We start from the raw sequence: 15992 nt of genomic DNA on the forward strand, positions 1-15992 counted from the left end.
CACTATTGTCTGTGTCCATGGGTTATGCATAAATGCATATAAGTTCTTTGGTTAATCTCTCCCCCCCCCTTTCTGATATCCGTCAGTCTGTTCCATGCTTCCATATATCTGGATCTATTTCGTTTGTCAGTTTGTTTTGTTCATTAGATTCCATATATAAGTGAAATCATGTGACACGTGTCTCTCTCTGACTGGCTTTTTTGTTGAGCATAATACTCTCCAGGTCCCTCCATGCTGTCTCAATGTGTACCTTATTTTAAATAATGTCTCATGTTTATCTAAAGATATAACTCATCTTTTTTTTTTACTTGGAATATGTAATTATAGCAAGAGCTCTGGTGGGGACAAAATATAATGTTGAAAACATTTTTTTTGCAGAGGCATATCCACCAACCTTTTTCTCCAGACCTAAGTCCGTTACAACCTTTGTGGGTAAGACAGCCAAGTTCCTCTGCACAGTGACAGGGACTCCCGTGATTGAAACCATTTGGCAGAAAGATGGTGTTGCTCTGCCACCTTCCCCTAACCGCAAGATTTCAGATGCAGAAAACAAGCACATTTTAGAACTCTCAAACCTTACAGTTCAAGATAGAGGCGTTTACTCTTGTATGGCTTCTAACAAGTTTGGAGCTGACATCTGCCAAGCTGAGTTAATCATAATTGACAAACCACATATCATTAAAGAGTTAGAGCCTGTGCAATCAGCTATCAATAAGAAGATCCACCTTGAATGCCAAGTAGATGAAGACAGAAAAGTCACAGTGACATGGAATAAAGATGGGCAAAAACTCCCAGCTGGGAAAGATTATAAGATCTATTTTGAAGATAAAATAGCATCCCTTGAGATCCCTCTTGCCAAACTAAAAGATTCAGGAACCTATGTTTGCACAGCCTCGAATGAGGCTGGGAGCAGCTCCTCTTCTGCGACAGTAATGATCAGAGGTAAGAAATGTGTGGATGGTATTTTTTCATCCTTCCCGGAAAGGATGAAAAACTGTTGATAAACATTTCAGTACATTGCGTTACTGAAATGATTTCATCCAGACAAACCTTCTGGTTTGGGGAAATCCTGGCATTGTTTGATTTTATTTTTTCTATCTTCTTCAGAATTCACTTAGTTTTCAAACTATCTGCCATTAACAACACTTGCTTAAAATTTCTTCTAAGAACTTCAAGTGTCTAGGCAATCCTTAACTAATCTTTTATGAAATTGCTCTTTGTGTAAGTAGAGTTGGCTTGGGTTGGTTTGTGTGTGTGTGTGCATTTGTTTTTTAACCAAGAGACTGGAAATGTGTTTTAGAATCATGGAAACATGGAAAGGCATTGTAAGCACCACAACCTTTTCAAACATTTCATGCAGATGTTTTGTGTTTGTTGTGTTTTTGTTGTATACGTCTACTTATTGTTTGTGGAATTCATGCTGCAGACATCATTTCCTTTTTCTCTTCTTGTTAACTTCACGTAGAGCCACCATCCTTTGTGAAGAAGGTGGACCCCTCTTACTTAATGCTCCCCGGTGAATCAGCACGCCTCCATTGCAAGCTGAAAGGCTCCCCTGTGATCCAGGTCACTTGGTTTAAAAATAACAAAGAACTTAATGAGAGTAACACAATCCGAATGTCTTTTGTCAATTCGGAGGCTGTACTCAATATTACCGATGTAAAAGTTGAAGACAGTGGGAGTTACTCATGCGAAGCAGTGAATGACGTTGGTAGTGACAGCTGCAGTGCTGAAATAGTTATCAAAGGTTTGTGTGCTCAGTTATAGCCCATTGCTTTTCTGAGAAAAAATTTTCTTCATAATTGCGGGTGACACATGACTTACACAATGCTTTCGTGCTTTTGTAGAACCTCCTTCTTTCATCAAAACTCTTGAGCCTGCAGATATAGTGAGAGGAACAAATGCCCTCCTTCAGTGTGAAATCTCGGGCACGGGACCGTTTGAAATTAGCTGGTTCAAAGACAAGAAGCAAATTCGAAGTAGTAAAAAGTACAGGCTGTTTTCTCAGAAGTCTCTTGTGTCCCTGGAGATCTTTTCTTTTAATAGTGCGGACGTTGGTGAATATGAATGTGTTGTTGCTAATGAAGTCGGCAAGTGTGGCTGCAGCGCAACACACTTACTGAAAGGTCAGTGTTTGAAAAACTGATGCCTCTTTAAAAAATTGTCCAAATAGCTTTCTTAACCGTGGAAAGAAAACTGGTTGTTTCCCATCTTATCTTAACCTTTCATAATACGTTTTGCCTTTGGTTTGACCTGGGACCTTGGGGACAAAATCACTGATCTTCATCCAGTGTTAATCCGGAGATGGGTGTAAATATTTAATCTCTGATAACAAAAGTGAATTACATCAAAGGCTGTTTTGTTGACTGATAACCATCTATCTTCTATGCTTCTTTCTCTTGGATAAAATTGTAATTCTTCTTAAATTTTATTTCTTCTTCTAATTAACCAACAGTATGGAATAGCATATTGGACAAGATAAGTGTAATCTAGATAAAACACTTAAATATATATGGGGTGGAAAGTGTTTGGGAATGATACGTTTTGTATATACTCTCTTTCTTTGACTAGAACCACCAACCTTTGTAAAGAAAGTAGATGACTTTACCGCACTAGCAGGACAGACTGTTACCTTACAAGCTGCTGTGAGAGGGTCAGAACCCATTTCTGTCTCATGGATGAAAGGACAAGAGATCATCAAAGAAGATGGGAAAATCAAAATGAGCTTTTCCAAAGGTGTCGCGGTCTTGATAATCCCTGATGTTCAGATTAGTCTGGGTGGCAAATACACATGCCTGGCTGAGAATGAAGCCGGAAGCCAAACATCTGTTGGGGAATTAATAGTTAAAGGTTCGTGTAGGAACATTTTAACTTTGAATCACTATTTCCACTTAAAAATAAAACCTTCACACACATCTTGGAATTTTAACTATTTAATGCCATTGTAGAACCTGCCAAAATTGTTGAGCGAGCAGAACTGATCCAGGTGACAGCAGGAGACCCAGCCACGCTGGAGTATACGGTCACAGGCACCCCAGAACTCAAGCCCAAATGGTACAAAGACGGGAGACCTTTGGTGGCCAGTAAAAAGTATCGAATAAGTTTTAAAAACAATGTTGCCCAACTCAAATTTTATTCAGCTGAGCTGCACGATAGTGGCCAATACACGTTTGAAATTTCCAACGAGGTGGGCAGCAGCTCCTGTGAGACGACTTTCACTGTCCTAGGTTAGTATCTCTAGAAACCTGTGCCTCATATTCCTTTGAAAACCAACAAACGACCAAAAATAAAAATCACCAACACTTTTCCACATTGACCTTTCTTCCCTTCTTGTGCCATCAACAGATCGAGACATTGCGCCATTTTTTACCAAACCCCTACGCAACGTGGATAGTGTTGTTAGCGGTACCTGCAGGCTGGACTGCAAAATCGCTGGCTCCCTCCCCATGAGGGTGTCCTGGTTTAAGGATGGCAAAGAAATAGCTTCTTCTGACAGATACAGAATAGCGTTTGTGGAAGGCACCGCCTCTTTGGAGATAAGCAGAATAGACATGAATGACGCAGGGAATTTCACCTGTCGAGCCACGAATTCCGTGGGAAGCAAAGACAGCAGCGGAGCCCTGATTGTGCAAGGTTGGATGGAGACTGCGTTTCATTCTTACTATAGACGATGTTCAAATTAAGACATCTCCCTTAGATCGCGCCTCTTAACTCTTTGAAATTCTTTCTTATACCCCTTCTTTAGAACCACCCAGTTTTGTAACTAAACCCGCATCCAAGGATGTTCTGCCTGGCTCAGCAGTCTGCCTGAAGAGCACCTTCCAAGGGTCTGTTCCTCTCACCATCAGATGGTTTAAGGGTGACAAAGAGCTGGTTTCCGGTGGAAGCTGCTATATTACCAAAGAAGCTTTAGAAAGTTCCCTGGAACTCTATTCAGTAAAAACCTCCGATTCAGGCACATATACCTGTAAAGTCAGCAACGTCGCCGGAGGCGTGGAATGCAGTGCGAACTTATTTGTAAAAGGTTTGCAGTGTTTTCTGGACATCTTTGTGCTGCCATTGTTATAAGTTGCTACCTCTTTCTCACGTTTCTTAATAACTTCTTTCCTTCCGTAGAACCTGCCACATTTGTTGAAAAATTAGAGCCATCACAGCTTTTAAAGAAAGGAGATGCCACCCAGCTAGTCTGCAAAGTCACTGGTACCCCTCCAATTAAAATAACATGGTTTGTAAACGATAGAGAAATTAAGGACAGCAGCAGACACAAAATGTCTTTTGTGGAGTCCACTGCAGTTCTAAGACTTACAGATGTTGCCGTCGAAGACAGCGGTGAATATATGTGTGAGGCTCAAAACGAGGCTGGCAATGACCACTGTGGTAGCATTTTAATAGTCAAAGGTTTGTGTTCACCTTGACCCTTATGTTACCAAAATTGTGGTCCATAGCACAGATTCCTCCGCCATTAACTCAAAATAATTCCTTTCCCACTATAGAGTCACCTTACTTTACCAAAGAATTTAAGCCAGTTGAAGTGTTGAAGGAGTATGATGTCATGTTGCTGGCCGAGGTGGCAGGCACCCCTCCCTTTGAGATCACTTGGTTCAAAGATAACACAACTCTGCGGAGTGGCAGAAAGTATAAAACCTTTCTTCAGGACCAAATGGTTAGCCTGCAGATCCTCAAGTTTGTAGCTGCGGATGCTGGTGAATACCAGTGTCGGGCGAGCAATGATGTGGGCAGCAGCACCTGCAGTGCCAGGGTGACGCTCAGAGGTTAGTGTTGGTTCAAATGACAGACTAGCTCTCCTGCAGAGTCAACTCATTTTTAAGCCAGTTTTTCTATAGACCTAGTATTGATTGAGGATTCATTCTTCTAATAGAACCACCAACCTTTGTAAAGAAGATCGAGAGCACCAGCTCCCTTCGGGGAGGCACCGCTGCCTTCCAGGCCACGCTGAAAGGCTCCCTGCCAATCGCAGTGACTTGGTTAAAAGACAACGATGAAATCACCGAAGACAATAATATAAGAATGACCTTTGAGAACAATGTGGCCAGCCTGTACCTCAGTGGCATCGAAGTCAAGCACGATGGGAAATATGTCTGTCAGGCCAAAAATGATGCAGGCATACAAAGATGTTCTGCATTACTCTCAGTAAAAGGTTGGTTCAGAGAGTCAACCATGGGTTTTAGGGAAAAGTGCAGATATGCGCCTTTCAGCAGAGCGATTCACAGCCCACACCTATCCCTTTGTTTTCTACAGAACCTGCAACAATCACCGAGGAGGCTGTGTCTATAGATGTCACCCAAGGAGACCCAGCCACTTTGCAGGTTAAATTTTCAGGGACTAAGGAGATTACAGCCAAATGGTTTAAAGACGGCCAAGAACTGACCCTGGGCCAAAAATATAAAATCAGTGTCACTGACACAGTCTCTATACTGAAGATTATTTCTACAGAAAAGACAGATAGCGGAGAATATACTTTTGAGGTTCAAAATGATGTTGGGAGAAGCAGCTGCAAGGCTCGCATTAATGTGTTAGGTTGGTATTGCTTTTTTATGGGGAGGAACTGGGCATTTCTATGCTCCTTCATCTCTTACAATTTTTAGAGAAGATATAAATTGGTGGATTGACCTAACAATTTTTTTATGTTTTTGCTTTTTTATTACATAGATCTTATCATACCTCCCTCATTCACTAAAAAGCTGAAGAAAATGGACAGCATTAAAGGGTCTTTTATTGACTTAGAATGTATAGTGTCTGGGTCACATCCCATAAGTATCCAATGGTTCAAAGATGACCAGGAAATTTCAGCTAGTGAAAAATACAAATTCTCTTTTCATGACAATACTGCCTTCTTGGAAATCAGGCATCTGGAAAGTACCGATACTGGGACATACACTTGTTCTGCCACCAACAAGGCAGGACACAACCAGTGCAGCGGCCATCTGACAGTCAAAGGTCGGCAACTTTACCTCCACCTTTCAGGAACTTATTGCTGTCTCATCTCTCGATTCTCACCTGTATTGCCCTGCTCTAAAACAAATATTCCTTTCTTCTTTTGCTTCTCTTTCTTTCACCTCAGAACCCCCTTACTTTGTGGAAGAACCACAGTCGCAAGATGTCAATCCCAACACAAGGGTTCAGTTGAAGGCTCTTGTGGGTGGCACTGCGCCCATGACAATTAAGTGGTTTAAAGATAACAAAGAGCTGCACTCGGGAGCAGCTCGCTCGGTCTGGAAGGATGACACCTCCACCATGCTAGAGCTCTTTTCAGCCAAAGCCGCTCACTCTGGGACCTACATTTGTCAACTAAGCAACGATGTTGGCATAGCAACCAGTAAAGCCACTCTCTTTGTAAAAGGTCTGGTCTCTCCACCTTCTCACTTTCTTGCCTGTCTAGATTTTCTTGTTGGGGGCGGGGGGTGGGGGTGGGGTAGAGGCTTTAGAGATCAATTGTGTGTATTGGCCTTTGTTTTTAAAAATGTTCAACATCACACTTTCCTTCCCCACCCTCCGTCTTTAGAACCTCCTCAATTCATTAAGAAGCCCAGCCCAGTATTAGCACTGAGGAATGGACAGTCTACAACATTTGAATGCCAAATAACAGGCACTCCTGAAATCAGAGTTTCTTGGTATCTGGATGGGAATGAAATAACAGCCATTGAGAGACATGGCATTTCCTTCATCGATGGTTTGGCCACTTTCCAAATTTCCGAAGCCAGGGTAGAAAATAGTGGGACCTATGTCTGTGAAGCTCGTAACGATGCGGGCACAGCAAGCTGCAGCATCGAATTAAAAGTGAAAGGTTCGTTACTGGCTCTGTTTCCCATGTTGGCTGTGCTGCTGGCCAGGCTGTGGGTCTTCCCTTGAGTAAGCTAGTCTCTGTCTTCCTTTTGAACTTTTAGAACCTCCCACCTTTATCAGGGAGTTGAGGCCCGTGGAAGTAGTGAAAGATAGTGACGTGGAGCTGGAGTGTGAAGTTATGGGAACACCTCCGTTTGAAGTCACTTGGCTGAAGAATAATAAGGAAATTCGAAGCAGCAAAAAGTATACCCTGACTGACAGAGTGTCGGTGTTTAATCTGCACATAACCAAGTGCGACCCCTCAGACACTGGGGAATACCAGTGCATTGTGTCCAATGAAGGCGGCAGCTGCTCTGGCAATGCTAGAGTCTCCCTCAAAGGTCAGTTACACTCACAAGAAGCAGGCTGCCCAAGACGAATTCTGCAGGGCTCTTTAATTTTGTGATGATGGGTAGGAGTTCAAACATGCCTCTTCTTTTCACACTGTCTACTCACAGAACCACCATCGTTCACGAAGAAGATAGAAAGCATCACTACTGTTTTGAAAAGTTCTGCCACTTTTCAGAGCACCGTGGCAGGCTCTCCTCCCATTTCCATAACCTGGCTGAAGGATGATCAGATCCTTGACGAAGATGATAACGTTCATATTTCCTTTGTGAATAACGTGGCCACGCTTCAGATCAGAGCTGTGGATAACGGGCACAGCGGGAGGTACACGTGTCAAGCCAAGAATGAGTCAGGAGTTGAGAGGTGTTATGCTTTCCTTTTAGTACAAGGTTTGTAAGCTATTCCCTTTGGGAGTTAGTCTGTGGAGACCCTTTCATAATCATGCCCTATCTCTGGTGGAATTGTCAGTGCAACTCATCCATGTTTTAATTCTTGCTACAGAGCCTGCTCAAATCCTAGAGAAGGCTAAATCCGTTGATGTCACTGAGAAAGACCCAGTGACCTTGGAGTGTGTTGTGGCTGGAACACCAGAACTCAAAGTGAAATGGCTTAAAGATGGGAAGCAAATTGTGCCCAGTAGATATTTTACGATGAGTTTTGAAAATAACGTGGCCAGTTTTAGGATTCAGTCGGTAATGAAGCAAGACAGTGGTCAGTATACTTTCAAGGTGGAAAATGACTTTGGAAGCAGTAGCTGTGATGCCTACCTGAATGTGCTAGGTTGGTACCTTGGCCCCAGTCAGCTTCTGTTATTTATATTATGTCCTTTGTAAACAACTGGCAGCATATTAATGAATGTGTTTTTGCTGTTTGCATTGGACAGATCAAAATATCCCTCCATCGTTCACCAAAAAATTAACCAAAATGGATAAGGTTCTGGGCTCTTCTATTCATATGGAGTGCAAGGTTTCTGGCTCACTTCCCATTAGTGCTCAGTGGTTTAAGGATGGTAAAGAAATATCTACAAGTGCAAAATACAGACTTGTCTGTCACGAGAACACCGTGGCCCTGGAAGTTTACAACCTGGAATTAGAAGACACTGCGAATTACACGTGCAAGGTCTCAAATGTCGCAGGGGATGATGCATGCAGTGGCATCTTAACTGTGAAAGGTTGGGATTTCTTTACCTCTTCTTGATTCTTCTTTGTAATTGCTTTCAAAGTGTATCACTCTTACCTTGTGTCCTTTAGAGCTAAGAGTCTCAATAATTCTGTTTCTTTAGATATGTATGTATTGAGTTCAAGAAATACTCAGTCATTACCTCTTTTCAATAAGGTTTTCTTATATGTCCATAAAACTGTCAAAATAATTGAACTAAAGGGGTTTAATTTAATATGTTTCTCTTAATAACCTGTAGAACCACCAAGCTTCCTAGTGAAACCTGGGCGCCAACAAGCCATACCTGATTCTGCAGTGGAATTTAAAGCAGTTCTAAAAGGAACACCACCATTCAAAATAAAGTGGTTTAAGGATGATGTGGAACTTGCCCCTGGACCTAAATGCTTCATTGGCTTAGAAGGGTCAACTAGCTTCTTAAATCTCTACTCAGTGGATGCTTCCAAGACAGGACAATATACTTGCCAAGTTACCAATGATGTTGGTAGCGACTCTTGTACTACAATGTTGCTTGTGACAGGTGTGCAGGTTTGATTGTTTTATGTTTCTGTCTAACCTGTGGTCCTTTCTGTGATCTGTCACAGTGCATCTACCCATTCAAGAGAGTACCTTTCTTTCTAACACAGTACACTGTATCTGCCAGGCATTGGTCATGTGTTTTGCTCTTTTCAACATACTACCTGGTTGAACTTTTGTTATTTGTATCTGTTCCCTCATAATCTCCTCTTTCTTTCACTCTCTAGAACCACCAAAGTTTGTAAAAAAATTAGAAGCATCCAAAATAGTGAAAGCAGGTGACTCAGCACGACTTGAATGCAAGATCACTGGATCCCCAGAAATCAGAGTTGTGTGGTACAGAAATGAACATGAACTCCCAGCCAGTGATAAATACAGGATGACTTTCATTGACTCAGTGGCCGTCATACAGATGAACAATCTTGGTACTGAGGATGGTGGGGATTTCATTTGTGAGGCTCAGAATCCTGCTGGCAGCACAAGCTGCAGTACCAAGGTTATAGTAAAAGGTAGAGTCTCTTCCTTCTGTTCATTACCTGAAACTTACCTTCTTCACCCCTGGGTATCATAGCTCTTTATTCCTTTACCGTCACTTTAGCTTCCATTTGAGCTCATAGAATATTTTCCCAAACTGGTATTATTTCCCTTTTTAAATGTTATTTCTTCTTAAGATTTACTTACATGCAGCCAATCATTCTGAGATATTTTTTGGTTTTTCAATGCCATAATTCTGATAATCGCAACACATTAGCCAAGGAGTTCAAATTTGATGTTTCAAAAACATGCAAAAACACCAAAGTAGGCATTTTAAAATTAATTTTGCCTTTAATCAATTTGTAAATATATTATCCTCAGTATAATATTTATAATTAATAACAAGGAATATTTTCTACTGGCATACAAGATGCAAGCAATATAGGTTTTAACCTTATATTTAAAACAGAACAATTATATATTCTTTTCTCTCAAGAATCAGTTCATATTTTTATAAAATTATATCACTATACATTGATGCAAATAATACTAGTATTTTCTATTGCCATTTTCCAATATTTTTGTCACAAAGTCCACATTTTTTTATGTTATGGTTAACGCAGTAACCATTTTTTGAAGCAAAAGATTCAGATCACAAATGTTGTGATGACTTCCGAGTCTCTCAGTTGTAGATCGTATACAAAAATTTATTCCTGAAGTCAGGATTCCATACTTCATGCAAATCATATTAATGAATATAATTGGGGTTTTGGCTTCGTTTGGTTGTGTTTTTCTCTTTTGATTAGATTTTTACAACTTGCACATCAACCTTTATAGTCCAAGATAAATAAGTAAGATGGAGTAGACAGAGTGTTGAACTGCTTAGTAAGGACAGTTAGGTTCTCTGCCAATGAAGTTGAGTGATTTTATAAAGGCTAATGGCCACTCTGAAGCTGTTATCCTCACTACAAGCAGTAGCACTTGACACCACTTCCCCATTATAGTATCTTGACTCTTCCAATTTAAAAACAAAGAAATAAAAATATTCTATGAAATTAAATAGCCCAATTCATAAGAAACTCTTGTTTTTTACAGAACCACCTGTCTTTAGCAGCTTCCCTCCTGTAGTAGAAACCCTTAAAAATACTGAAGTTAGTCTTGAGTGTGAACTCTCAGGAACACCACCATTTGAGGTGGTGTGGTACAAAGACAAGCGGCAACTCCGAAGTAGCAAGAAATACAAGATTGCATCCAAAAACTTCCATGCAAGTATTCACATTCTCAATGTCGAAACTTCAGACATTGGTGAATACCACTGCAAAGCACAGAATGAAGTGGGAAGCGACACTTGCATTTGTACTGTAAAATTAAAAGGTAAGCATATTTCCTGCTTGTGGCAGAAATGGCAGGAATGTGCAAAATGCTTATTTTTTTTTTTCTCTGTTCCATTATCTGGACACCTTTTGAACAATCTCCATCCATCTTTCCATGTTCAGAACCACCAAGATTTGTTTCCAAACTGAACAGCCTCACTGTTGTAGCTGGGGAGCCTGCTGAATTACAAGCATCTATAGAAGGCATCCAGCCTATTTCTGTCCAGTGGCTTAAAGAGAAGGAAGAAGTGATTAGAGAAAGTGAAAACATCAGAATTACATTTGTGGAAAATGTTGCAACTCTACAGTTTGCAAAAGCAGAACCAGCTAATGCTGGGAAGTATATCTGCCAAATCAAGAATGATGGTGGAATGAGGGAGAACATGGCCACACTGACTGTTCTAGGTTGGTACAATATGGTACAATAATCCCCTGATAGAAAGGGGTGTCAAATGCTGAGAGAGTTACTAAGAGTTACTGGTAGAATCTCCTTCTCAGAATTTCTCCTAGAGCTATATTATCCACCCTCATCTATTTGAAAGGTTTAGGGAATCTAATAAATCTTCCAAAACTCTGTGATTTTAACAAAATATAGCCATCTGTTTTAGTGTTTACATACTACATTTCTTGCTGGATTAGCAGATGTAATCATGACTATCTTTAGTTACCTGTAAAAAAAAATTATAAGCCCAGCATGACATTTTGTTTCCCAAGTACTAGTTGTTAAAGCTGGCAAGAACAGCAAAGATCAAAGTGATAGAAAAACCTGCCACTTTCATCATTGGGCATGTTAAATTTCAATTTTTAATTGTTTGAATGACAACTTCCAAAAATCTGTCTTTTGTACCTGAAAGTAGAGCAAAAATACCAAGTAATCAAAAATAACATGTAGCCTTTGCTTTCAATGTCAAGTGCAAATCAATGTACATATTCTAATCTACATTATCTGAATTGTTTTGGAAATCAACTAGTGCACAAACGTATTTCTTAATAATACCTCCTACAATAATAACTCATGACAGTGTGAAATCACATTTTGAATCTAGAGAGAAAGGCCTCACATAAGCATCTCATTGGAATAAACAATCTTAGTGAATCTGAAAGTAGACATCAAGATAGTAGAGATACCTCTACCAGACCTTGACAGATGACTGTTGAATTTTATTTCAGAGCCTGCAGTCATTGTTGAGAAGGCAGGACCCATGACAGTGACTGTAGGGGAAACATGCACTCTGGAGTGTAAGGTGGCTGGCACTCCTGAACTCTCAGTGGAATGGTACAAGGATGGAAAGCTGTTGACCAGCAGCCAAAAACACAAATTTAGCTTCTACAACAAAGTCTCTTCCTTAAAGATTCTCTCCGTTGAAAGGCAAGATGCAGGCACATATACTTTCCAGGTTCAAAATAACGTTGGAAAAAGCAGCTGCACAGCTGTGGTAGATGTCTCAGGTTAGTGCCGATGTACTCCTCCCATTGCTCATGCAAATTCCTTTCAAATTTTCTTCTCTCAAGAGTCTTCTATTCTTCCAAATCATGACGCATCTCTTGCCTTTCCTCACACAGACCGAATGGTTCCTCCCTCTTTCACACGGAGACTGAAAGATACTGGTGGGGTGCTGGGGACTTCTTGCATCTTGGAATGCAAAGTAGCCGGATCATCGCCTATCTCTGTTGCCTGGTTCCATGAGAAAACTAAGATTGTCAGTGGAGCGAAGTACCAAACCACATTTTCAGATAATGTCTGCACATTGCAGCTGAATTCTCTGGACATGTCAGATATGGGCAATTACACATGTGTGGCTGCTAATGTCGCTGGGTCTGACGAATGTCGTGCAGTGTTGACTGTACAAGGTCAGTGTTAGACACTCAAACCCTTTCTTACAAATTCCTCTTTGGGTGCACATATAGGTTGACACACATTTGAAAGTGCTCTTCTTTTTTAATTCAGAATTGCACTTAAGTTAGAAGCTTACAGGATCTTTTCATTGTCCTCCATGTCTATGTAGAATCACCCTCTTTTGTGAAGGAACCTGAACCTTTGGAAGTACTACCAGGCAAAAATGTCACCTTCACAAGTGTTATCAGAGGAACCCCTCCATTCAAGGTTGGCTGGTTCAGAGGTGCCAGAGAACTGGTGAAAGGAGACAGGTGCAACATCTATTTTGAAGACACTGTAGCGGAACTGGAATTATTTAATGTCGACCTATCTCAGAGTGGGGAATACACCTGTGTGGTTTCTAACGGTGCTGGCCAAACATCCTGCACCACTCGTCTTTTTGTTAAAGGTTTGCTCAAGTGCATTTGTTCTTCCTGTTTTCTGTACACTGATATCTTTGTATTTTTACTGTGTTTAACTGCTGTGCTTTGTCACTCACCAGAACCTGCTGCATTTGTGAAGAAATTAAGCGATCACTCTGTAGAACCAGGAAAGTCCATCATTCTGGAGAGCACCTACACTGGAACACTTCCCATTTCAGTTACATGGAAAAAGGGTGGTGTTCCCATAACCCCATCTGAAAAATGCAACGTAGTCACAACAGAGAAGACTTGCATCCTGGAAATTCTGAATAGCACAAAAGGAGACGCAGGAGAGTATTCCTGCGAGATTGAAAATGAGGCAGGAAGGGATGTTTGCAAAGCTCTGGTGTCTACATTAGGTGTGTTGTCTTATTCTGTCTTCACTGATCAGCATTCTTCTAACAGGAAGGATGGTTTGTTTGGTTTTCTTTCATTCCAGTTGCTAATGTGAGCCTTTCTTCTTTAGAACCACCTTATTTTGTTACGGAACTGGAACCTCTGGAGGCATCCGTTGGAGATTCGGTGTCTTTCCAGTGCCAAGTTGCTGGGACACCAGAAATTACAGTGTCTTGGTACAAGGGAGACACCAAGTTACGGCCAACTCCTGAATATAGGACCTATTTTACAAACAATGTGGCCACACTTGTTTTTAATAAAGTGAATCTCAATGACAGTGGAGAGTACACATGTAAGGCAGAAAATAGCATAGGAACTGCTTCTTCTCAGACTGTCTTCAGAATTCAAGGTGATGATGTTATTTTAGAAATTAACAAATGTCTGTTTTCCTTATCTTAACTCTTTTATCTTTATAAGGGAATTTTCATTTCATCAACTAATGCCTCAAGTATCACTTGTCTTCCTACAGAGCGTCAACTCCCACCTTCCTTTGCAAGGCAATTAAAGGACATTGAACAAACTGTTGGGTTACCAGTTACACTCACTTGTCGATTAAATGGCTCTGCACCCATCCAAGTGAGCTGGTATAGAGATGGGGTACTTTTGCGAGACGATGAAAATCTACAGACATCCTTTGTAGATAATGTGGCAACTTTGAAAATTTTGCAGACTGACTTGAGTCACTCTGGCCAGTACTCTTGCTCAGCTTCCAATCCACTTGGAACAGCATCTTCTAGTGCTAGACTGACAGCAAGAGGTTTGTTCTTATGTCAATCTTTCTCTTTACAAACCGTTACCATTTGCTCATTGTCAAAGTAGAAATGGCCAATGACAAAAGCAAAAAACAAACAAACACATTTTGCCTTTTCTCCTCATCTTCTAGAACCTAAGAAATCTCCCTTCTTTGACATCAAGCCTGTATCTATAGATGTTATTGCTGGGGAAAGTGCTGACTTTGAGTGTCATGTTACTGGCGCTCAACCAATGCGAATCACTTGGTCAAAAGATAACAAGGAGATCCGTCCTGGAGGAAATTATACGATCACATGTGTGGGAAACACTCCCCATTTGAGAATTCTTAAAGTAGGCAAAGGCGATTCCGGTCAGTATACTTGCCAAGCAACCAATGATGTTGGCAAAGACATGTGCTCAGCTCAACTCAGTGTAAAAGGTATCATTATGTGGCATTTACCAATGTTTGTTCTTTCCCCTGTTTGTGTAAAAGTTTCTTTAGTTTTTAAATTTTGGGGATAAACTGGATCATGTCACAATTTGTATATTTGTGTTGGAGGTAACATTAATCAAATTTCTGTTTTCTCTTTATATTGTTCTTTAAGTTAGTGTATTGGTAAGTGTAACCCATACCAATAAGTGTTGTTTAATTGATATTTGTTAAATGTTGTTTCAACCATCCATTCTCTTTTTCCGTTCTTTCCTGTTCCATAGCATTCTGATTTATCATTACTAAACTTTAGTCAAGCATTTCTATAATACGTTAACTTGTATGTTTTAACTTATAAATTCAAACTACAAAATAAACTTACCAATTTAATTCTCTTTAAAAATATAGAAAATGCAACTTATTTCACCACAAAATTCTCAGGAAGGATATTCTTACTAAACCAGTTTAAATACGCACTTACAGGGTCTTCAACTACAAACCTGTTATTTTTTTTTCCTTTGATTTACTAGAACCTCCAAAGTTTGTTAAGAAATTAGAAGCTTCAAAAGTTGCAAAGCAGGGAGAATCCATCCAACTGGAATGTAAAATAAGTGGTTCCCCAGAAATCAAAGTTCTGTGGTTCCGAAACGACAGTGAGCTTCACGAGAGTTGGAAATACAGCATGTCCTTCGTTAATTCCGTGGCGTTGCTCACCATCAATGAGGCCAGTGCTGAGGACAGCGGAGACTATATCTGTGAAGCTCATAACGGTGTGGGAGACGCCAGCTGCAGCACAGCGCTGACCGTGAAAGGTTAGACACACTGAGCTTCTTTCCTCCCATCTGATTTCCATTCCTGCTCAGGAATGTTATGAACTCCGAAGTAGCAAGGCTAGTTACGAGTATTTGCTTGCAGTTCTTAAACTAGTTTTTAATGAATTGTCATTTCTTAAGTTAGCATATGGTTATATGGTCACACCAGTCATTCTTAATGATTGTAGATTCTAATTTGTTTTTCCTTTTTAGTACTCAAATGTTTTTATTGTTCATCTTTTTCCCCCCCCGGTAGCACCTCCTGTTTTCACCCAGAAGCCTGCTCCAGTAGGAGCCCTTAAAGGTTCTGATGTCATCTTACAATGTGAAATTTCGGGAACACCCCCATTTGAAGTGATATGGGTTAAAGACCGGAAGCAAGTTCGAAGCAGCAAGAAATTTAAAATTACTTCAAAAAATTTTGACACAAGTCTCCATATCCTTAATCTTGAAGCCTCTGATGTAGGAGAATATCACTGCAAAGCTACTAACGAGGTGGGAAGTGACACGTGCGTCTGCACTGTCAAGTTCAGAGGTTTGTATATATGGACACAAACATGTATGTCTCCTCCTTTCATCTTTTCTTGCTTGACC

The 15992-nt window shown here is 40.5% G+C and overlaps 1 protein-coding gene across 1 annotated transcript in view; it reads left to right on the forward strand.

Annotated features, from left to right (window-relative positions):
* The window catches only part of TTN (titin), a 278629-nt gene that overhangs the window by 77005 nt on the left and 185632 nt on the right, over positions 1-15992 (forward strand). The window contains exons 48-78 of the mRNA XM_036318697.1: positions 379-942; positions 1466-1747; positions 1848-2126; positions 2572-2850; positions 2949-3227; positions 3346-3633; positions 3746-4024; positions 4117-4398; positions 4494-4772; positions 4880-5158; positions 5260-5538; positions 5671-5958; positions 6083-6361; positions 6524-6805; positions 6906-7184; positions 7302-7580; positions 7693-7971; positions 8075-8362; positions 8609-8887; positions 9111-9392; positions 10453-10731; positions 10854-11135; positions 11901-12179; positions 12294-12581; positions 12737-13015; positions 13109-13387; positions 13495-13773; positions 13894-14181; positions 14308-14595; positions 15117-15398; positions 15655-15933. Coding sequence (XP_036174590.1) covers positions 379-942; positions 1466-1747; positions 1848-2126; positions 2572-2850; positions 2949-3227; positions 3346-3633; positions 3746-4024; positions 4117-4398; positions 4494-4772; positions 4880-5158; positions 5260-5538; positions 5671-5958; positions 6083-6361; positions 6524-6805; positions 6906-7184; positions 7302-7580; positions 7693-7971; positions 8075-8362; positions 8609-8887; positions 9111-9392; positions 10453-10731; positions 10854-11135; positions 11901-12179; positions 12294-12581; positions 12737-13015; positions 13109-13387; positions 13495-13773; positions 13894-14181; positions 14308-14595; positions 15117-15398; positions 15655-15933 — 9006 coding nt within the window. The remainder of the gene's footprint in view (positions 1-378; positions 943-1465; positions 1748-1847; positions 2127-2571; positions 2851-2948; positions 3228-3345; positions 3634-3745; positions 4025-4116; positions 4399-4493; positions 4773-4879; positions 5159-5259; positions 5539-5670; positions 5959-6082; positions 6362-6523; positions 6806-6905; positions 7185-7301; positions 7581-7692; positions 7972-8074; positions 8363-8608; positions 8888-9110; positions 9393-10452; positions 10732-10853; positions 11136-11900; positions 12180-12293; positions 12582-12736; positions 13016-13108; positions 13388-13494; positions 13774-13893; positions 14182-14307; positions 14596-15116; positions 15399-15654; positions 15934-15992) is intronic.

Source organism: Myotis myotis, unplaced genomic scaffold (assembly GCF_014108235.1).
Source record: "Myotis myotis isolate mMyoMyo1 unplaced genomic scaffold, mMyoMyo1.p scaffold_m19_p_8, whole genome shotgun sequence".
Lineage (NCBI taxonomy): Eukaryota > Metazoa > Chordata > Mammalia > Chiroptera > Vespertilionidae > Myotis > Myotis myotis.